At 41.3% G+C, this 22,388-nt stretch overlaps 1 protein-coding gene across 7 annotated transcripts in view; it reads left to right on the top strand.

Annotated features, from left to right (window-relative positions):
- The window catches only part of ARHGAP22 (Rho GTPase activating protein 22), a 125,479-nt gene that overhangs the window by 61,880 nt on the left and 41,211 nt on the right, over positions 1 to 22,388 (top strand). The window contains exon 1 of one of the 7 annotated variants that reach the window (XM_030276015.4): positions 3,924 to 4,564. The exons of 5 other annotated variants lie outside the window; for them this stretch is intronic. In XM_030276015.4, the coding sequence (XP_030131875.1) occupies positions 4,513 to 4,564 (52 nt within the window). In that variant the 5' untranslated portion in view covers positions 3,924 to 4,512. Of the gene's footprint in view, positions 1 to 3,923; positions 4,565 to 22,388 lie in introns of those variants that run through there. One more of the 7 variants, XM_072931074.1, reaches the window with a different exon arrangement.

Genomic DNA, 22,388 nt, shown 5'->3' with positions numbered 1-22,388 from the left:
GGCTATTCTGGCCATAATTAATGATGACAAGTATGTTGGAAAAATAATTATTTTGCTTGCTTTTAAAGACAATTACTTTGCTTGAGGCAAATGAGGGGGTGGGGTTTATGTGGCTGTAATAAGCATATGTAGATGGCATCTTCCCAGAAGAATATTATAGCCACAGGATCTTTTTAATTGACCTGAGATTCCTTTGTTCTGCAGATACAATTTATGTATGTGGTCACAGACTAAAATGACCCCACTTGTTCTAGGGCAGGCTTAATTCTAAACTGCTGAAAGGAAAAAAATTCCTGCTTTTATCAGCCCAATCAGCAACAGATAGAAATCTCTCCTGGTCACTTTGTAGGGGGAGAATTTTTTTTAAATTGGTACCCTGAATGCATGCTCTTTTCATCTGATAAAATAGGAGTTGGGTGTATGGAAGCAGGCTGAGGTATTATTGCAGTCATCTGGCATCACTCCTGTGTCTGGGCTTGCAAAGCAGAGCAGCTTTTGCCTGGCACACTGTGATGCCATCCTCTGACAGCCACCTGCCTGCTCAGTTACCCTGCTGGGCTGCAGAGCCTTGGTCCCTTTCCAGCCTGGACACGGTGCTGGAGTCAGGGAGGGAGCACCGGCTTCTCTCCCCGCTGCCATTCTCGAGCAGGCAGGTGTTACTGCTGATGGAGGACAGCTCCACACGCCTGCCCACTCCTCACTGGCATTCCAGCACCGCGAGAGCCACACAGACTCATCACATAGTCTGGGATGAGATCCTGTAACAATAATGTTGTGTCTTACTGCCTTTATCTCTGAGTTTCATGCTAACTGAGCCCAGGTGGGAAATAACAGCAGAAAATCCCCCAAGGCTACAATTCAGGGGAAGATTTCAACATGTGCAAACAACTAATGACCTTTAATAGAAATCAGGAGTTTTCATGTTTGCTGTCAGTCATTTCATTGTTCATCTAAGATGGTAAAATCTTCTTGGGTGTCTCTCTTCTTAGGAGAGAGAAGAGGAACCAAAAAGCTATGTGCTGCTCACTTACATATCAGAAAAATCTCCCTGTTGTTCCCTTTTTTAATCATTGTGGTGGTTATACAGAAGTCATAGTCCCTTTCTTCAGTTCCCATCTGTAAGATGAAGAAGATGATGCTGTCTTTCAGTAAAGTGTTTTGAAACCTGATCCTGAAATTTGTTACAGAAAATGCAGTAATGAAGAGCCATGGGTGCTTTTCTTCGCACTACTTAGTAAAGATTGTGCTTTGTGCACTCCCAAGTCAGTCTCTCTGAATTGGGATCTGAAGTTGGAGGAAGAAGGGTGAATAAAAGAGGAGAAACCCACTAATTGTATGTTAATGTGGTTTTGGTATGATGACACATAACAGAAAAAATTAGATTTCTTGCAGTCCCAGTTGTATTTAGCCCATTCTAAAAGCATTACTAAAGGAATCAGTCTTAACAGTAAATGATAACATTTGATGGTTTGGGTCTAATTCATTCTATTCTATTCTATTTTTGGTGTCTGCAGATTTTTGTCAGGATGGAAATTTTTACCTGATTTCACTCAGCTGATGAAGGAAAGCTATGCCTGAGCAATAGAAGAGTGACAGAGGATAAAGAATAAACAGTTCTCTCAAAATGAAGATACAAGCTCTTAGAGTTTCTCAAAGTAGGCTGTAGTGGTGGGAGGCGGGAAGGGATAGAGAGAGATCCTGTGTTTCATTGCCCTGGATGAGAGATATAAATGCTTATTTACGTAAGTTCAAAGTTCTCCCTGGAAATTGCAAGTCTAACGGGAGAGCAACCTCTGTTTTTAGCTCCAAGGGCTGAGTGAGTTGGAAATGAGGCAGAATATAGGGTGCTGGAGTTAAAAGCACTAGGGGTTTGTGCAAGGTCATTAAAGGACCAGAATCTAAGGCAGCTGGAAGGGATTACTGCATTAGTCTGTATTTGACCCTGTGTTAAACTGGCAGAGAAGGGAGTTCCCTTGTGGTTGTGCTGTGGTTTTTACTGGTTGGGTTTTGGGGTTTTTTATAAATTTACTGAGTGCAGAAAGGCAGACTTAGTTCTTCAGGAACTCCAATCCAGTGTATCGCTGTGTGTGGGACATGTTTGCTGGCAAAGAGGAAGCTGGTGTTTTGAGGGCTGTTTAGGCATGACATCTTTTCCCATGTACCACACAATGATAGCACGAGGAAGTGTCATGAGGTTCAGGAATGAACTCAGAGTTTATCCTGACTGTTGAACTTCTCCTTCAAAATAACCAGATTCTAGAGCAAATTTTTGTTTAGGGTCTGCTGGAAGGAATTAGGAGTGATAGAAAGGGCCCACACCCCCAAATATTTCCTGATATCCATGGAAAGATTTGTGAGCCCATAAATTATGTTAAATCTGGGAGAACGTGTGAGGGTTTTTTTGATGACACAAGATCAGGCAGTGTTTCCAAGTAAATCTGGTGTAGCTTGGACTATCTCCAGGGCAGAGCAGTAGCTAGCTTGGGCCCCCATTCCAAAGTGATGTGTTGCTGTGGCAGCTGAGTAATACAAAAATTCTACCTGAGAAAAATGCTTCCTCCTTTTATGATTCCCCAAGTCCAACCCACAGCCTGCAGTGGTTCACAGATGGCAGTTGCCTGTGTCACTGACTCATAAGGACTCTTTTCTCATCACTTTCCTTTCTACTGTTCCTCTCTGCTCCATACGTGCTTAAGAACCAAATGGGATTTTACCATATCAGGTCAACCTGACCTTAGCTTCAGGTGTGCTATGGAAGAATTATTTATGCCTAAAAGCTTGTCAGCTGATTTCAAAACTATCTAAAGAAAGAGCAGACCATTGTTGAGTAGTTTGGTTCAGAGATTTTTTTTGTATAATGCTACAGATACAGGAACAATGACATCCCATTGAATATCATAGGATTCATGAATTCTAAACTGTGGTGAGTTTTTCAGATGGCTTGCTGGATGGATTTTTCTTGAGCATAAAACTTCTCTTTCCCAAAGAAACTGAATATTTATTTCCGTGCTGAAACAAATGGTTCAAGAAAAGGCACAGTTAGGAGCTCCATATCTTGTGAAGTGCAGCCCTGTTTTTTACAGTCTTCATTATAGTGTAGTATATTCTTTTACCTTATGAGGGTAGTACTGGTTTTCTTTGGATCAGTTCCCTTGCCAGTCTAGAAAGCTGACTTCAAATCCAGCCAGTGGGTTAATGGTTATAGATTACAAAATGTTTTCCCTTGCTGACAAGTAGCTGCTTTCTTGTATCTTAGTCACTGATGACTTGGCAGTACCCCAAAAGCTGGAATCAGTAAAAGCCAAGAACTAAAGCACCACTGAAATTACAGATTATTTGTATTTACGCATTTTCCGTAAATTCATGAACCTTTAAGAGGGTGAATTCCATCTTTGGGTCATTACACATAGAAGGGCTTGAAGCATAGAAACATTAGTATGCCCAAGACTAGGCAGTCAAATTTCTGGCATTGTCCTTTATATTCCAAGGAATGAGGCGTAGCCTGCCCAACCAATATGCTGTGGTTGAGTGAATTGGAGGTAGGTGACTAGAAGGAGGCAAACACTGATAAATGTCATTGCCATTAAACGTACTGTCCCAACGATACAGAATTTGAAAAGGCATGAAGTCAGTACAAAACTGCCTTAAACAAACCAGAGAGGCAGCAGAAGCAACAGGAATAAGATGTAATTTCAAAATCAGGTCATCCTGGTGGAATAAAAGCAAAAGATTTTTAGGAGACCTAAAAGCAGCATGGTACACTAAGGGGAAATAAACAGCTGTAATCACATAGGACAAAGCAATGGGGTTAAGCCCTTGTTCTTCTCTTATTACCCACTGCTCAAGAGTCTCAAATATTTTTTTTTTTATATATTTTTTTTAACAAAAGCACTGTCATACTGTTGCCCCATTTGAAAAACAGAGAAACTGAGGCATGGGGTAGTGGGATGACTGTCTGGAATCAAAACATCCTGAAGTAAATTTTCTTGTGCCTAACTGGAATTGAGGAGATAGCCAGAAGTGCCTAAGGAGGAAATGAAGAGATTACCCAGAGACATGAGAGGAGATTTATAGTGCTACATTTTCTACTCAAGATAAGGACTGGTTAATAGAATCAGGTTTTTTATGTTATCCAAACCTGTTGTGTTTTTTTTTTTTTTTTCTTTTTCTTTGCAACATACGTTGCCATAACAGCTGAGTAATACAGAAGTTCTGCCTGAAAAAAATGCTTCCTCCTTATATGATACTGTACATATTGTCATGGAAATTGTCCTCATTTCCCCCGAGCACACTTTAAATAACTCGAACAGCAGTGCTAATGAGCAGAAAGATATCTGCAATCCCCACCGTGCAACTTGACACACTTTATCCCACTCTGAATTCCCTTTGCTCATCTCTGAGCATTTCAAAGATCTGGTATAATAATTTGCTTTCTCTCTTTAGTCTGTTCATTTTGCTCTTAGCACTTGATAATAAAAGGTCAGATTTGGCTGAAACCTCAGTGTTGCAGCCATGCCGTTTTTTACTGCCAAATATCTTAAGAAAAGCAAGTGTCTCCGAAAGGGTAAGTCATTATATTTTTGGTGTGTTTAGTGTTGTCTGTTTTGCTTTAAATCACAGTAAAGGATTTATTTTGAATTAACAAGCAGTGGAAATGGATCTGTTCATGCTGCCTGTCGTTTAGCACTGGGGGTTTTGTTGAGCTGTGTGCAGTTTTGGTTCAAGATACAGTGTAAGTTATTATCTTGCATTTCACATTCAGAAAAGCCGACTAAGCGAGAGGATGTTAAACTCTTTAAACATGCAGCATGTGTTTTGCACAGGGATGGAATCTCTGATGCAGAACAAAACAGCAACAGAGAATATGTGTGTTTGTTTTTACACATAAGTTTAGGTAGGCAGCTGAGTAATGGTCCACTATTTTTTGTCTCTCTTGTACAAAAGGAGTATTTTATTTTCAATCTACACTAAAATAATAAAATAAATTATACTTAGTGAATGAATAGCACATTTCCTCTTAGCATCTCTCCCGTGTAGGGGTACCTGAGTGCATGACTCCACAGACATTTTTCAGCTTGCTGTTGTGAGGTTCACTTTGTGAATTGCTGTGTGGGCTTTTTCAGGATATACTGATGTTTCTCCAGGTACATACAAAACTCTTCATATGAGAGCAATCTGCCTCTCTAGCATTGTAGAAATTGACAGTGTAGTAAACTTCCAATACACACATTCATTGTAAATTATTTTCTTTCTTTGTATGTGTCTTCATTGTGACATTAGTTGTTTAGCCAGCAGTCCAGATGTGGGGTTTGCATTAAGATGAATTGCAGTGATTTTATGTCTGAGACATGCATTAGTTCCAGAGGATCTGAGGAATCTGACTTACTCACCTGGCTAATTTTATATATATTATTTGGCATTTATGAATGTATGTGTTTACTTAATATGTGCATTTCTCTAATTCCTTGTTTGAATATTAATTTTTTTAAGGGATACATGAAAAGGAGAATTGTATAGGTTTTCATCACTGGTGTGCAGCTGAGGGAAATGTTTTGGGAAAAAAAATTAAAGAAAACAAATTCGCATTACCTTTTTTTTTTTCCTTCTGTGTTCCTATTTTAAAATGGGATTGCACAAGAACTAGCAGTTGAGATGTGATAACTTAGTTAAGCTGACCTGTAGATGCTGGTTCCAAACATTTGGTATTTTGCTGACTGAAATGTGTATGCCCGTACACAAATTTACACAATAATTCAGAAATTCCTAAGGATAGAATGATCTCAGTAAAGCTTTTAATAAAAAGAAGGAAAAATTTTATGACAGGATTATTAATTTGATTGTGATAAATTCATTTTTAGAGTTTTGTTGTACGTGTGTACATATAAATGCCACTTTACAAGGATGATTTAGGATGATTTTTGGTCATCTCCTGGGGGCACCCAGCTGTCCAGTGCTTCTTTCCCTTATGGTATGTGCACAGTAGCAATGTGTTTCTAGCCAGGGGCTGAGGAAAGGTGCCTGCCCTACCTGTGTCTGCACGGCAGGGAGGGGCTGATGGCACAGCCAGGAGACGTAAGGCTGGGCCTTTGAGGGACGACTCAGGGATGTTCAGGGAGCAGCCAGTTGTACTCTTAGTGAGTCACTACCAACAGGAGAATTGTCAGCCAACTGAACTGAGGGTGCTTCCTCTTGGAGTCTGTTTCTGCCAAAATCTGTCTGATCTGTGAAATCCATCCAGCTGTCCAGGACACCTCCTGAACCAGGCTCGCTGTCAGAGTAGGGACTCCTGATTCCTTCTGGTGCCCTCTCTGCTGTGTGCTATCTTTTCTCTTCTCCTTCCAGGACAGTCTGGGAGGGGCAGTGCTAAATCAGTGTGTGTCTGAATGGGAAATGCTGAGGTAGCTGAGCTTCTCCATGAGCTGTTCAGCATCTGTCTGTCGCTAATCTTGCTTTGAAGAAGCTGGACTCCTGACAGCTTTTGAGCCACTTTCCATCCAGTTACTTAAGGCCATCCCCTTTAACTCCCTTTCAGAAAGCACTTAATTTGCAGAGGGTTTTACTGTCATTTGAATAAGGATATCCTTCCCAGTAAGTAAATGTGGTTGTTCAAAGGCATTAAACTTTTAGAGTGCCCTAGGCATAGCATGAAAAATGTGTTTGCATGAAAACTGTAGTAGCCACAGGCTCCAGTAGTTCTGACCTTGGTGTTCTCTGTCTCTCTGAACAAGGAAGGAGTAAACCATCAGGAGGAGTGAGATTAGTGTATGATCTGTGGTCTCTTTCCCCCAGGTTCAGATGGTCTAGGGACAGAAGCTGGGGTATGGACAAGTTCATGGCCAGAAATATTGTTTGAATGGGAAACAAAACTCCCAGGTAAATGCTCCCGGTTCAGCCTCGAGAGGGAACTTGCCTAGATTAATACAGGAAGTGGTCAGCAGAGATGGGAACTGGAAGCTGATTCTCCAACGTCTGAAATCCCAGGCAGTGCAGGATTTTGTGTTTTAGCTCTTTTATACTAGGTTGTAGCTGAAGCCTGTTTCTTTCCAAATGAGATTTCTTCTCACAATGTACCATTTTATCTCCTCACTAGTATTCCAGGCCAGGCCATACTGTGTTTTGAATTAATTCCCTACTTTTTTTTGTGGAGGCTGCAAGTTTCCAGACATGCCTGAAATGAAACACGCAAGCCAAAGTACAGTGTTCTCTCTTGCTGTATATCCTTTGCTATGCAGACTGTTGGCCCTGTGGAGACTTCCTGTAGGTCTCATTTGGTGACACAGCCTTACCCTGCTCATACCCTCTGTTAAACATGCAGCTATGACAGATTCTGGATTCTAAAATTCCTTCATTTTTTCCTATTATCAGTTTAACCTCCATCAAACTCCTATCAGTTGCATCCACACATCCCTTAAATAATCCCATCAAAATAATGAAACTATTTATTAACTTCTGCAGCCTGTTCTTAAAACCCTCAGTTTTCTCATGTCTTTTTCCAATAAATTTTTTTTTCCTTTGGCCATCTCCTGTGCACTGGATCAATACTATTCAAAACTGGGCTATAAAATGTCATACAGTCATATTTACCTCTGATCTGGCAAGTTATCGTCAATTTTTCACATATGTCACATATGGACAAAAAAGAAAACTTCACCTTTAGGAAAGCCTTTTCCACTTTAATTCAAAATAATTTAATAATGAATGTTTTATTGCCAAGCGGTCCTTACTTTTCTGCAGCTGTAGATTTACAGGACTTCAAAGCTGGATGATTAAGGTGCAGTTTTAGTTTGTAGCCAGGCAAGCCAAACAACCTAAACTTCAAAGGAGGGGAGTGTTCTTTAATGTTGTGGACTCACCCTTTATGTTCAGCAAACGGAACTGCTGGGGAAAGTGCCATGTGCAGCAGACAAGTGATGTGGCTGCCACTCCTGGGAGGGGTCAGCTGGCTGCTGCCTGAGGAGAGCAGCCCATGCCCAGCAACCTCAGATATTTGATGCCTGACAATTAGGTCATTTTTGCATGATGTTGACCTACAAGACTTTCAGCTTTGTTTTTAGTATTCTTAAAGCTTCTGTCTCTAGGGGCCTCCAAAGCTGGTCATGCTAACAACAATTTGAACCTGAGCTCTCTTACCTCTCCTGCTTCATTGTTTTCCCCCTTTGATATGCTCACAACATGGATGGTTTTATACACATTATGAAAGTTGAGAAAGGCTGTCCTGGCAAAAGGAAGCATTCAATCCATACAACAATATGATTTGAGGGGAATAAGGTACAGGACTGGAAATAAGGATGTTCTGCATCTATGGCTGCGATGTTGAAAAGAGGCCACTGTGATTTTGCTTTTCTCTTAATACTTTATGCAGTTAACCCAACTATATATCTCCAGGGTTTGATATAGCAGGGTTAGAGGAGAGAAAAAAGGAGCTAAAATAGATTCATTGTTAGGCAGACCTGGAAACTGTGGTGGTGTGTGGCTTTTCTTTCAACTCTGAAGCCCAAGCAATGTGACCCTAATCCTCTGTGTTTTATTAAACTCTTTATTGCATTTACCTGGTGGATGCTCCAGTTCAGAAAGTAGAACAAAAGCTTCATGATGAGGCATAAAAGGGCCTGGATAATTCTTACTTCTTGAACTGGTCTATTATTTACTCAGACTGCTTCCTTGACTAGAAATCAGTCATAAAAATCCCTACAAATAAATTTATTCCATAGGCTTAGGATGCAGCAAGGTGCAAGCATGAAATGGTGATACCCTGAGGTGGTATCAAAGAGGATCAAAGCAAGGTGCTTGGGTGTAGAGGATGAGTCCACAAACAGTCTGGATCCTGACTGTACATTTGACTGTTTTGAGTTGTTGGAGCCCCCAGGAAATGGTGTGCTGGGCTCCATGGGATGGGAGATATGAAAGGAGCTGGCAGGACACCACAGAGACATGTCTGTTGTCCAGTAAATGACTTGCGAAGCCATGTGGCTCTGGTGCCAATCTCCCTCATCAGTATTAAAATCTGAGTGGAAGTGGGGCTTTATCCAATCAGTATCTAGGCTTTTGTGGGATCTGGGCCACTGTTTCCACAGGGCTCTGGGATTCAGCAGCCAGAGAGGCCAGTGCTGCCAAGAGTTGTAGTGCTCTAGAGGGAGAGTTGGCCAACACTGGGCTGCCTCTCAGTGACCCATGTGCACACTGCTGACAGAGCAGTGACTCCAGCTCAGCAGCTAAAGCTCTCCAGAGAGAGGAGGTGCCAGGCAACCTCTGGAGCTGCTGAGCAAAGGAGCAGCTTTGTGAGACACAGTACACTCCTAATTTCCCATGTGGCTTTCCCATTCTGAGCACTGCTTTGATGAGAAAATGGCCTCCTTTCCTCTCCCATCCTGTGCTCGGAGAACAAGCTTCATGCTGATCAGCTTTTTTCTTTCATTCTTTGCTTTCTGCTTTCTAGGACTTGCACTGCCTTTGCAGTTCCAGGCAAACAACCCTCTAAACAGTATTCCTTGCTTCGTGAGACTCGATGTTTGATTAATCCAGATGCCTGGATGTGTTACTTGTGTTTTTCATTCTGACTCTGCTATCTGATAGCCAGTGTCATATTGGAAATTATTGAGTGTCTCTGCATCTCAGTTCTCCACTGGTATGTAGAACTTTCTCATTGTGGCATTCAAAGGACTTTTTTTTTTTTTGGTTTTTTGTTAAATACAGAGAAGGCATCTCTTCACTGTTGTTCAATATAACCTGGGAAAGTAGTTTCAGTCTCTGTGCCTGTTCTCCCAGAGCATTTATGTTTAATTCTATGTGAAAATCATATTCCAACAACAGAGAATAATTTTTTAAGCTTTTTAAATATATTTGTTAATAGCTAAAGTATACATTGAAATCACTTCTGTTCTCATATACTTATCATAAGATTGGTTTGCAGTTTCTGTTGTGTGACTGTTCCATAGTTGAAAAACGCCATCCAAGCTGTGTTGGATGTTTTTAATTGGACAGAGCAGTAACAGAACTGAACTAGATGAAGCTCATCTTAGGTTAAAGAGTATGGTATAAAGTGTTCTTTTTACTGTTGACTTCCTGAGAATCCACCTTCCTCATATTCAGACTCATAGACAGGACTAAAATATCTGCAAACAGGAGCATTTGAGGCTTACCAGTGGTTGACTGTGCATTTAGAAATATACATTTATGATCATTGCAAGCATGTAATGCTTTCACAGTTAGGTATCTGGATCACCTAACTGGTGATCTGAAATTAAACAAGACAAGAGAATTAAAACCTCCCTAGAAGGCTGGAGAACCTGCGTCTGTTTGACAAGTGCTTGTAGATTTGCTTCAGAAATCATGGATTGAGTTTCCACTTAGAGGTAACTGGCAGAGACCATCAGACTTTGAAAACAATAGTTTACTGCTGCCTTGGGTTTCTGCTTTCACAGTATGAACATTTTAATAAAGAACATGATACAATGGAACCTTCTGTGTCTTTAATGCTAGAGCACTGAAACTGGCTGCAGAGACAAGCCATACAAGCTTATAGCCTTGTTATTTTTTCCTATGTTTTAGATTTGTATCCCCTTTAAGGGACTTTCAAACTCATCTGATTGCCCTTAATTAAAAAAATGCAGAAGGGAAGAGTAGGGGGCACTTGCTATGCTCCTCTCATTCCTTCTGTTACCTGACTGGGGCTCTGACAAATCATGAAGCCATCAGTAAGTTTTTTTCCCAGCCTTGTGGACCATTAATCCAAATGGTTCTTCAATTTCCTAGCCCCCTGTGTACCACAGCTTTACTATAGATACATAATTCATTATTTGGAAAGCTGCTGTTTTAATGTAATATTAAACAGGCAGCAGCTCAGCAGGTGTCCCCAAGGTAAGGAAGGCAGCATGCTGCTGGCAGCAGCTGCTGCCTTTAGGCTTATCAAGATTTCTTTGTTTTGAAATGGAAGCTGGAAGGCTTTTTAATACATGCCCTGTCACTGGCTGAGCAGATCCTGGTTTCTGGCTGTTATCCTGCCTTTGACTACAAAGACAAATTTTTGTAACACATTCTGCCTGCAATGGCTGCATACAGGTCTGCGCTCTGGAGAAAGGAGCAGGGTGAGGAGAGAGGAGGCTCACAAGGCAGATTTGTGTGCCCTGTTTCCTCCTTGCATTTGTGTTAGTGGACAAATTGGGCTCAGTGAATCTGTGCAGCAGCCCAACTTACGCCAGCATTTTCAAAATGTGCTTTCTGCTTCCACAAACATAAAAGTACACAAATATGTTGCCTATAGAGGGGATTCCAAATAGTGAGAGTGATATTCTGCTGGTCTCATGCAAGTTCTAGTTCTCTGTGACCTAAATCTGTATAAATAGATTTAATTTATGTTGTTCATAGCACTGGCAGAATCAGCTCAAATGCTGGCATTTCCATTCAAGTAGTATATCACAGTAAGCATTCAGCAAGGCTTTTTAGTTCTTTGGGACAAGAATTTCATCTCCTGTATATGATCATAAAATACATTGATGACTGGGTTTCCCCAGAATATGTAGGTCTTAAAATGGTCACAAGTAAATTGCATGTGCAATATTTCTTGCTCTGGCAATAACTGGGGTGTAGTTACAGAGTCTGGCTGCCCAGTGTGTTCATCCATGCAGCAAATATGCTCACACCAGGAGAAAGTTGCTCTATTACACTTGGTTGCTATACGTACCTGTGTTAGCCTTCAGGACTTTTGGGGCAGGTTCCTGTGAGTTGTAATGTTTGCTGAGCATTTGCTTCCTTTCTGCGCTCCTTTGTGGAAATTATTTTAATTTCCCTCATTAATAAAGAGACTCTGTCTTTCTAGAGCTGTGACCTAGCTTTGATCAGTAGCCTTTGCTACTCGGGAGCTGGGCAGCAGCAGCTCAGTGGCTGACTGGCGTGGTGCTGTGAACTTTCTGCACTGTGGGAGTGGAAGCTTGCACAGTAATGCTTGAAGCAGATCTGCTGTGCTGGATGAAAACTGTGAATAGTCTCAAACTCTAAATTGTGCTTCTATGAGCAGTCTGCCTGGACTGTGAGCTCTAAGGTTATGCTTTACCTGAGCTTTACCCTCTGCCTCTAGAACTCAAAGGGGACTGTGTCAGCTTGTCAGATGAGACACTACCCATGTGGAGGCCTTTGGCCCGTGATGGAGACACACAGCTGTCAGAATGGGATGCAGTGGAAGGGTACATCTGCATGTAATATTGGCTGTGAATGTTGCAAGACAGAACTTCCACTGGAAAATCGAGAGTCAGAAGCATTCTGTGCAACATTCCCTTGAACCTCAGTGGGAACAAGGCCACCAGCTGAAGACATTTCTCAGGATGGGTTGTTGTTTACCTAACAGGATTTTTCATTTCTTTTTTAAATCTGATCTAACCCAGCATGTTTCTGAAAAGTGAGCTTATATCAACTAATAATTAACCACTTCAAAGGAACCTCTGTGGGCATTCTGGTAATGCTATTAACCGGGAGGAGTTTGTTCATTGCCAGTGAGTGGACAGAATTAGAATTGATGTTTCTAAGCACTGTTCTGGTAGCAGGTCACTGATAGTTGTCCTAAAGCACAAAGAATTGAGGCCCAGCTTTTTGCACTGCCCAGCCTGGAGTCCTTTAGCCCTCCAGAGTTGTGTTCTGAGCAGCTGCAGTGCTGGGCCCAGTGACAAGCGTGTGCTTCCCACTTTTCCCAAGGAGCGTTGTTGTGACAGTGAAGAATGCTGCGTGCTGCAGTCACGTTTAGAAGATTCACTGGTTGCTCAGTGCATAGCCAGATACAGGAAGAGACTGCTGTAAAACTGTTGGGCTGTGCAAACTGTAACACGGCTACAGACTTGGATCAGAATATCCCTGAGCTCCTAAGTTTGGATGTGGATCAGCAGTACTTCCATCTGCATTGTCTCATCATTAGTATTGGCAAGGGTTTCCTCAAACTTGTCAGTGTTTTGCCAAAGGCCTACAGTATATATACTTTGGCATTTCAGTCCTTTTTCTGTGTTACTGTGACAAATAGCTTCGTTTTTTGTAAAAACAAAGTCTGCAACTGTTAAGTCCTTAATGATAGTCCCTTAATTTGCTGCTGCCAAAACTGTCCTTGTAAAGCTTCAGTTACTTTACTAAAGAAGATAATAATGCTCATAATTGGTTGGCTTGAATTTCTGCAGTACTCTGTATTCAGTCTAGGGAGAATCAGTCTTTACAGGCTCAGCTAGAAGCTCTGGCATCTGCAGCCAAAGCTTTACCAGTGGATGGCTTCTTTTTCATTGTCCTTAGTTCAAGGTTCAGAGCACTGGCTAAGATGGGAGACAGGTAGTCTTATAAAAATCCAGTGAGGATGTCTTTGGTTTCATGGTGGATTAAGTGCAGGAGAAAGAAAATATAGGTTTATGAGGAGCAAGGTGGAGGCAGAAGGAGGTTGTAGGGAGATGCATTCAGAAGGAATGAGCCACTTCATTCCTGTCATGGGGCAGACCTGGTAAATGTGAGCACAACAGTTCAGAAAAAGTGTAGAAGTTGGGTATTATCTCTCCAATATAAAAATATTAAAAAGAAATAGATAAGAATTCACTATTCTGATGTTATGGTAAGTAAATATCTTGTCAGAATATAAAATTTTTGTCAACTTTTGGTTTTGGTGTGAAAGATTTGAAGAAATTTATTAGAATTAGAAAATTACTTGTGGTTGCATGGTAATGCATAAAAATTATCCAGTCATTTTCATTCAGATTTTTCAAAGCAAAAAATATCATCATCTTTGGTCAGGAAGGAATTTCCTCCCTTATAATAACATGTAAACATAACCACAGTTAGAATATATAATTTGATACATTCTTCAGAAGTGTTGAGCACTTGCTGCTTTGGAGAACCATGTAGAACCATATGGCCTGTTTTGCACAACTGTGCTACTATTTTCTGAGTCTATCATGCATATATTTGTAGTTTCATTTTTGTAACCTCAAATTAAGTTGACTTAATTTAGATGCCTCCTGCAATGTGCCTTGTAGGGACAGACACACAGCTCCTGCCAGGTGGCCCAAATTGCCTCCTTGTGAGTGTGTGGCTTCTGCTGGCCTGAGAAAAAAATCATTTCTTCTCCTTTCCATTCAGAGGTTAGCAAAATGGTTGTAGGCACATAGTCCAGACAGTTCCACACCATCACCATAAAGGTCTGGGCTCATTGTAACTCTCTAGATCTGAAATATGCTGAGGAAAGGCAGTAAGGGTTGGTTTTCTGGAGTGGAAGAAAGGAGGGTAAGGGAAAGCAGCCTGCTGTTCCTACAAGGCTGTCTGCAGAATGTGCTGAGGGAAAAGTCTTGCTCTCCCTTGTCATCCCCACTTGCCATCACCAGATCTTCCATGCGGGGATGAAATTGCTGCTTTCCCCCTTGCCCACCACCCTCCGCCCCCACACACCTGTAGAGTGGGGTAGAAGTTGTCCTTTGGTTATTCTAAAACAGACAGAGCACGAAATGAACAGCTCCCTGAGAGATGGTGACATGTCAGACAGATTCCAAAGGAAAGGTTTGCGGGTTCTGAAGCACAACTGTGTGTAAATGGAAGATGAAGTGCAACTATGCCTAGGCTCACAGCACTTTCAGACTCTTTTCCATTAGGAGCTCTGGCAGGGAAAACAGTATTAGCATTGGCAGAGGCAACACTATACCCTAAATTTGTCTGCTTGGTCATTAGATACTGCTGTAGGAGGCAGTGAATGTGCCGTAGCACAGTGAGAGCTCCACCTAAGAAGCCTCTGTCTGTTACGATGCAGGCTTTGAATTGAACATGCTTAGTCTCCACAGTAACCTCCTGTCAGGAAACATTATTTGAGTCAAGAGCCAGAAGAGTTTAAAGCAGTCTAACTCCTGAGGCATCTTTGGATGTGATTAGAATATTGGTACTCTGGAATTCTCACTTGATATGAAACATGCATGTCACAACAAAGGTGGTGTTGTGCAGCTCCTTGAAATTGCTGGTGTCGTAGTTGTTGCTCACATTAATAATTATTGCTGATTGACTCTTCTTTTTGATCCTCCTTGATGGCCTCCTAAACTAGCTGTGACCACATTGGAAAGTTTTCACCCCTTGCTGCTAGCTTGTAGAAGCTGTTAACAAAGCAGTTAAAACACAGCTTGTTTATAGGGATACTGTATGGCATTGGGGTATATTTCACAAGCTCCTGAAACTCCTGTATTTGGGAGTGAAGTCACTTCAGCCCCTGAGCTGTACTTCGTGGCCACAGTGAGCAGCACATCCCAGGCAGCATAGTAGTCTCTTGTCTAAAATGGCAAATAACTGAAAACAGGGAGATGCAAAAGCATGGGTGAACTAGTGCCATGAATATGTTTTTAATGCCAGAAGCATAACTTAAAAATGACTGAGCCTTTTTTATTGAAACTTTGAGAAGTTCAGACAAGAGCAGATAAAGCACATGAAGGAAAAATCAGCTCAAATAGACTCAAACATTACACAGCACTGAACTCACATAAGCAGGTTTTGCAAGTAGAAGTTCAAGGTGAAGCTTGTGTGCAATTCTACTTTTTCTTGAATAGTACTTAAAGTTATTTTTCACACTTCCTCCTACCTTGCATCATTTTTTTCTGCTTGCTGTGGTTCCTGGAGTGCGACATCCCTTTATTAGCAATCGGCCTACCTGGAATATGGGTTCTGTTTATTTCCATGGCATTGCTTTATTTGAAGTGGTTGGTAGTCTAAAACAGTTATTCACTTTAATTAATAGATAAAAGTCGAGAGCAATAAGGTCACATGCATTATCAAGAAAGACATCTCCAGGCAGAAAAGTTATTCTATCCAGACACAGGTTTTAGGTATAACAGGTCAGAGATTTAGTTTAATCTTAATTTCTTTAATATAGTTTCAGTAATCCTACACTTGAAACTGACAACTGACACAGATCACTAGCCTTAGGTTTATAAGGGTTTTCTGTAGTCTATATACCAGTACAGAGAAACTTTATTAGTGATTCTGTTCATGTTAAATCTTGTCAGATGTTTTTGCATAAGAAACCACAGCTCTGAGGTCTCATCTCTTTGTTGGTGCATTTTTAAAGCAATTTAATGGCTGCTGAAACCACAGAAGGCATGGGAGGGGAGAAGAGATCACAGGGCTTTTGGATTGCTAAATAGATGGCAGTGGCTTTAGAATGTTTGCCTGCTTTTACTTTATTTTCTGGGATGAGGTCTAAGATACAGTATCAAAAAAACATTTACAGACTTGTTAAAATCCTCTGCAGTGATTTTGACTTGGAAAATTTCATCAACTTCTACTTGTAACTACTATGGAACTTGGTGAAATAAAAAGTGCTTAAGGAAATTAGACATTTAATATTTGACTGAGAAGTCAATGAGATTTTAGTGCATGCTTGTAAATCCTGCCCTAAGAAAATGTGAACTGTGTCAGTTTGAGCTGAACTTCCTCATTACAATAAAAGGTATTTGAGATTTCCTTTTTCTCATTGACACAACTAAATGAATATTGAATCATAAAATCCCCCTAAGCTCCTTCCAAACTGTGGAAATGAAACACCTTTCACCTACAAGGGTGTCTGTTTCTTTAGAAAAAAATGTGATTATGTTGTCCATTGAAAGTGTGACACAGTGAATGTATTTTGATTCAAACCTTGCTTCTTTCATATGCACTCCACATGATACAAAATTCTTGTGCCTTGTTTTTTTTGTTTTTAGTTTTGTATGCCTTTAAAATATGATCATGCATCAGCTCCAAATCAACTTCCAAGTCATATATTCCATATATAAATAGAAGGGTGGATGGAGGTAGATGGACAGATAAAGACAAAAAAATCATGGCAAGCACACATCACTGTTTGTTGTACTGTTTAATTCCTCACAAATCTTACCCATACTGGGAAACCCCCAGTATTCTTTGTTTTTATCTTACTCCTTGATTACAGATTTTGCTTGCTGTTTTTCCTGTTCTCAGGCAGCCTAAATGGACCATTTCAAGATGAGTTTCATACTCACAGCAATTTTCCTCTTTTATTAAAGAATAATTCAGGAAAAAAAAAGAAAATAATAAAAAAAGCAGAGAAGTTTAAACTGATGCTGATAGCAGTTTAACCCAGGATTCAGCTGTAATAGACAAGGTGTATGTCCAGCATTCAGCCTTGTGAAAGCCTTTGGTTGGGGTGGGAAGTGCTCAGGGTAGAGGTTCAACATTAGCTGGAATCAAAGGTAAGAAGACTGAAGAAATGGAATTAGGTCTCAAGTGTCTATTCAAAGCATTCTTAATGAACTTTTGCTTACTCGTTGATATTTCTTTTGTCCCTTGATCCAAAGATCAAGATTGGTTTTCTTTGTGTTTTTTTTTCCTGCTGTGTAAAGAAAGATTCCCTCTAACAGAGCTACTGTTATTCTTGACAGAATTCATCTCCTCATTTTTCACCTTCTTTCATTATTTGAGCCCCAAATTCTGATACTCACCTTAAAGTCAATCATAAAGACCAGGTCAGGGAAGATGAATCATCAAAATTGTTCTTTTCAGCATCAAGTGCTAGTTCTTGACCATTTGTCAAGATCTTTGTTGCTGCTTGTCTGCAGTCCAAGGCTTCTTGTCACTACCTGCTGTAGCACGGAGGGCAGACACGTCAGCTGGGTCCTGTTTCCCACCAGCCACCCTGCCCCATGCAGCTGCTGCAGCAGCCCCCACTCACTGACAGTACTGCAGCTGCTGTCCACACCAAAGCACTGTGAACACGAAAACAAACAGGTCTGTGTACACATACACACGCTGCTGTAGTGGGTAACTTCTCAGGAGGCTCATATAAGGACAATGCACAAGCTCATCAGTTAGAAGAATGATGTAAGAAATGGGTGAAAGGCAAACCAGAGGGAGGAGGTGGAAGTAAAAGAAGTTACCTAAGCAAAGAAAGAAGCTGCCAGCTCCAGAACTCCACAGCAGCTTTGCTTGAGGATATACAAGTTCCTCCTTTTACATGCAATGAGGCAGTCTCATCTCCCATGCAGAAGTCCAGTCCTGTTCCCCCTGAATTTCTTTTCCATACAGAAAAAGGGGACGTAAGGCTTGGCTTCACAAGTGATCTTAAGAAGGTTAAGCTTGAGTGAATGAGGTTCAAGACAAACAAAAAAATTCAAGCTTTTCCGCATTGGAAAGAGCCGTATAAAGGGCAGAGATGCAGCCTGTCTGTTGCAGGTTCTTTGAACAGGGACACAGGGCAAGACAAGAAAATGTGACAAAATGATACCTTATGTTTTGCATATTCCAGTAAATGCTTAGGTGTCTAAGGATGGTCAAAAAAAAAAGAATTTTCAGTAAATGGGGCCTTGAAGAGTAGATGGTGACTCCTGCTGCTGTTGCAGCACCCCATCTCACCTTTAGCAAGATTTAGTCCCAGTGGTTTTGCATTTAACCTTCCCTTTTGTGGGGCGTGGGGGGAAAGCAGAAAGGAGGATAATTTCTAAGGACTGGGAGGTGGCCATTACATTGAGGAGACTGCTGCTGCCACTAGCAGGTCATGGCTCCGAGGCCATATGAAATGAAGAAGCTGTGAGTGGAGGCAGAGGAGAGCAGTTCTGCCAGCCTGAGTTAGTCTGGTCCTGGAGAGAGAGCATTTGTGCACTGCAGCTGGGGCCTGGAGCTACTCTGTTCCCCCCAGGCAAGGATACCTACCAGGATATGCAAAGCACTTTGACAAAGGTACTTTGGGACAGGGGCAGCAAAGCTTTCAAGTCAGCTGGGACCTGCAGCCCTTTTGATGGGGAGCAACAACCAAAGAAGTCTCTTAATCCTTCTAGGCTCTTACATGTACTGTATATGCTGACGTGGTTGCCATCGCCTTTCCCACTCTTCAGGTTGTTTGATTTCTGTACACTGGATGAGAGGCAAATTGAGCTGCCAACTTGCTTCATGGATAAGGATGAAATCCAGTGCATCTTGTCCAGCATACACAGCAAGTCTGCAGCAGGCAACTGAATGCAGGATCCCCTGGCCATAGGCTAATGCTAAAGCAGGTGGGCTGTTCATCCCCAGAGTTAAGACTCCTGTTCCTGCCACATCGTCTGAGACACTTGCACTGTTTGTGTTTGCATACAGTTTTATTTTGTCTTTGGTCTGGAGATTAAAGTAGCTTTGAGCAAAAGGACTGGAATGCCTGCCCATGGCAATCCTGCGTTACACAGGGTTTGTCTCTGAGTCCCAATCCTGTTTATATGGAAGCTTAATTAAAGATGAGTGAGAAAGGGCTGGAGTTCCCTTAGTGGTAGAGGAGAGGTGTAAATTCAGTACCTGAATATGAACTTCATCCTGCTGTGAGAGACAAAACTAAAATTCTGTCTCCAAGTGTTTCTGGGCAGGAAGCCTTGAAATGGTTTTCCTAAAACAATTCCTAAAGTCTAGTGTGTTTTAACTGATAAAGTGTTGTGTTTCCAATTCAAACCTGAAACCCATGATAGGATCCAGCTTTGTATCTGAGCCCATAGAAGAAATAATCTGTGAAATTCAGGTAAAATTCTAGACTTCAAAGAAGTTTCTTGTGACAGTGTTTCCTTGGGCTGTTTGTTTATTTGTTTGTGGAGGTTGTTGGGTGTTTGGGTTTTTTTTAAAGAAGATCTAGGTGTTTGAATTGGCTGTTTCTCATTCTTATGACTACCAAGACTGAAGAGCTGTTGAATGTCACAACAATGTAGAAAGAGATATGTCTGAACTCTGCCTTTTAGTAACATCTAATTTTTCTGCTTGGTGCTTCAAGGCTGCAGTGGAAGGAACCAGCCAAATGTACAAAAAAATATGAGTAAAATGTTACTAAAAAGAAAAATGTTTACAGGTGGGTCTCCATGCTCTGCCACTGGACAGTCACATCATGCTAACATAAGCAATTCTGAAATGCATTCTTATTTCTAAGCTCGCCTTCGTGTGTGGAGTTGTTTTCATTTGCTTGTACTTACATGTCTAGTCACTACTGACTCTCCCACAGGCAGATTGTAGGGTCATGGCCTTGCTCCTATTTCAAGTTTCAGTGGGGAAAGCTAAACATGAAGGAACTATATGTAGTCTTTGGCAGAATCTACAGAAATCTTTTTTCTGTGTGTACAGAAATCTTTTTTTCCCATCCAGTTTTTGCTTTTTGCAGACTCAAATAGAAGTATAAATGTTTTTTTGGGTTTTTTTGTTTGGTTGGTTTTTTGGGTTTTTTTTTTTTCCCTAAATGATTGCACGAAAGCTGTCCATAAGGGTTTAGAAAGCAGCTGTCTGATCCAAAGTAGCAGCTTAAGGGAAGGGGACTTGTAGTCAGGTCCCTCTGGTACAGTGACTCCTTGGGAAGATGCTGTTGCCAGTTTTGTCCAGTAAGTCATCATCCTCTGCTTATTGTGCTTCTTATGGCAATCTTGGTATGGATTAGTGCAACTAATTCCACTGAATTTACAGTTTGTACTTAATTCTGAGACAAGCTTCTGGTCTCTTCTTGCCCTTTATGGCTTGGGTGGGCAAGATCTCAGTTGATCCCTTTAAACTTGAGAACAGGATGTATTTTAATATTGATCAAACTCAGTTATTTGCTGGTGGTGGGACCCATACAGTAAATGGTTTTTTGAGGCTGTTTCGTTCCTTTGAAGAATGATGGCCTAGCTTGAGCTCAGGCCACCAGTCTGCCAAATGCCACATCCTGAAACCTATTTCTGATGTGCATTAAGGGCTCTTTCAATCGTATCTCCTATGAAACATTTGATTGTGAAAAAGGGTGTGTAAGTAGATAAGCTGGGTAAGGTGCAAGAGTTAGAGTTCATGACCTTTGCTTTCACCATGAGGCTGAGTATGTTGGTAAAACAGATTTAGGCAGTGACAGGAATTTTGCAGACTGCAGTTTCCTGTGCAGAGGATGAAGTATGTCATCCTTGCAGTGGAAGATGATGGGACATTGATCTGTCGGGATGCCTGCACCCTAGCCTTGAGCTAGAGAGCTCTTCTTTTTATATACCTTAAGGAGTATGAATAATTCAGTAAATTAAAAAATGGGAGACTGTCCAACAGGATTTGGGTGCATGCAGGGAAGAGCTGTCATGGCTTTTGTTTTGTAAGCTGCACAGCTAGTCCCTGGTGGCTGCTGTTTCTCCTCTTTACTGAAAGACTGCCTTAGTTTCCCAGTTTAGTGAATTGCTTCTCAGAGAACCACAAAATATTTCCCAATGCATCTCAGTTTACCATTTCTGCTTTGCAAATCAATAAATGTTCCATGAGTGCGTCAAGGCAAGAAAACAATTAATAGCAAGAAAAAGTACTTCCTTGGCTTGCAGGCAGCTCCCAGCTTGCTTCTTTCCCTAGATTAGCAAGGATTTAAGAAGCACATGTTCTGTGCATGCTAAATCAGCTCTGCAGAAACCACAGCATAGCATCATTCTGGTCTTATCTCTGAATTCCCCGGGCAGGCAATCTCAGCTGCTCAGCACAGGCTAGCAGCTTTAGCTTGCCAGTAGGTGCTGAAAGCCATGTAAGCGTGGAAATGACAGTGACACACAGCTCAGATGTTATCTCCGTAGCTAAGCCAAAGGCAGTTTCCATGGTGATGGAGAAGCTCCGGGCCGCTGGGGATGCAGCTGCCGAATTGGACAGGATCAGTAGCCTTTTCATACGGAGGCTGTTCTAATAAAGCTTTTATGTGTTTACATGGCACTCACTAGGTTGTATCCAGCTCTGGAACATAAAATGAAGGGTGAGGGGAAGATTTAAATTGTTGGAGTGAGTGCTGACCTAAAGATGAAACAGGAAAAGCAGGGTCAAAATGTTTTGATTATTGAAGTATCCACAAGGGACAGCTTTTTTGTGACAACTTGAGTGAATTTGGTATTCTGGTCAGTGCTATTCTGCACACCAACATTAATAGCTCCTAAAATTTTTACATCAAGTGGAAGAGTCAGAATCATGTCAGGTCTTAACTTTCTTCTGAATTGGATCCAAAATCAGAATGGGTCTCTTTCTCTTGTGTTGAGACTATGAATATCCCAGAGACTTGGGGAAAGTGGATGATCTTGTGACTTCTACATCTGAAGCATTTTAAAATGTCTTACACTTCACTTGGTCCCTCTTTTGGGCAAAAATCTCTCAATACCTCAGCACAGGTATGTGGAATTAATTACTTATGTTTCCGATAGCATCTTAGGGCCTCTGCTTTCGCTTCTCTTATTGCTGAGACAGCAGATACAACATCTCCAGGTTTCCCACACTGGAAATACATATTTTGCACTTCTGCTTTGATCTTCTATCAACCTGTGCTCTGTGGGTGCTGCAGCACATCTGCAGGAATTGTCTGTAAAACTGCTCCATTAAAATAGTAATTTAATTAGTTTGAATGAGATTTTTGGTGGTGTTAAACTTTGGTTGCTCTCTTTTAAACTGGATGCTAAAAGATT

This window comes from Taeniopygia guttata, chromosome 6 (assembly GCF_048771995.1).
Source record: "Taeniopygia guttata chromosome 6, bTaeGut7.mat, whole genome shotgun sequence".
NCBI classification, from domain to species: domain Eukaryota; kingdom Metazoa; phylum Chordata; class Aves; order Passeriformes; family Estrildidae; genus Taeniopygia; species Taeniopygia guttata.
The sequence above is the reverse complement of the archived record's forward strand: the minus strand, read 5'-3'. Positions and strand labels throughout refer to the sequence as shown.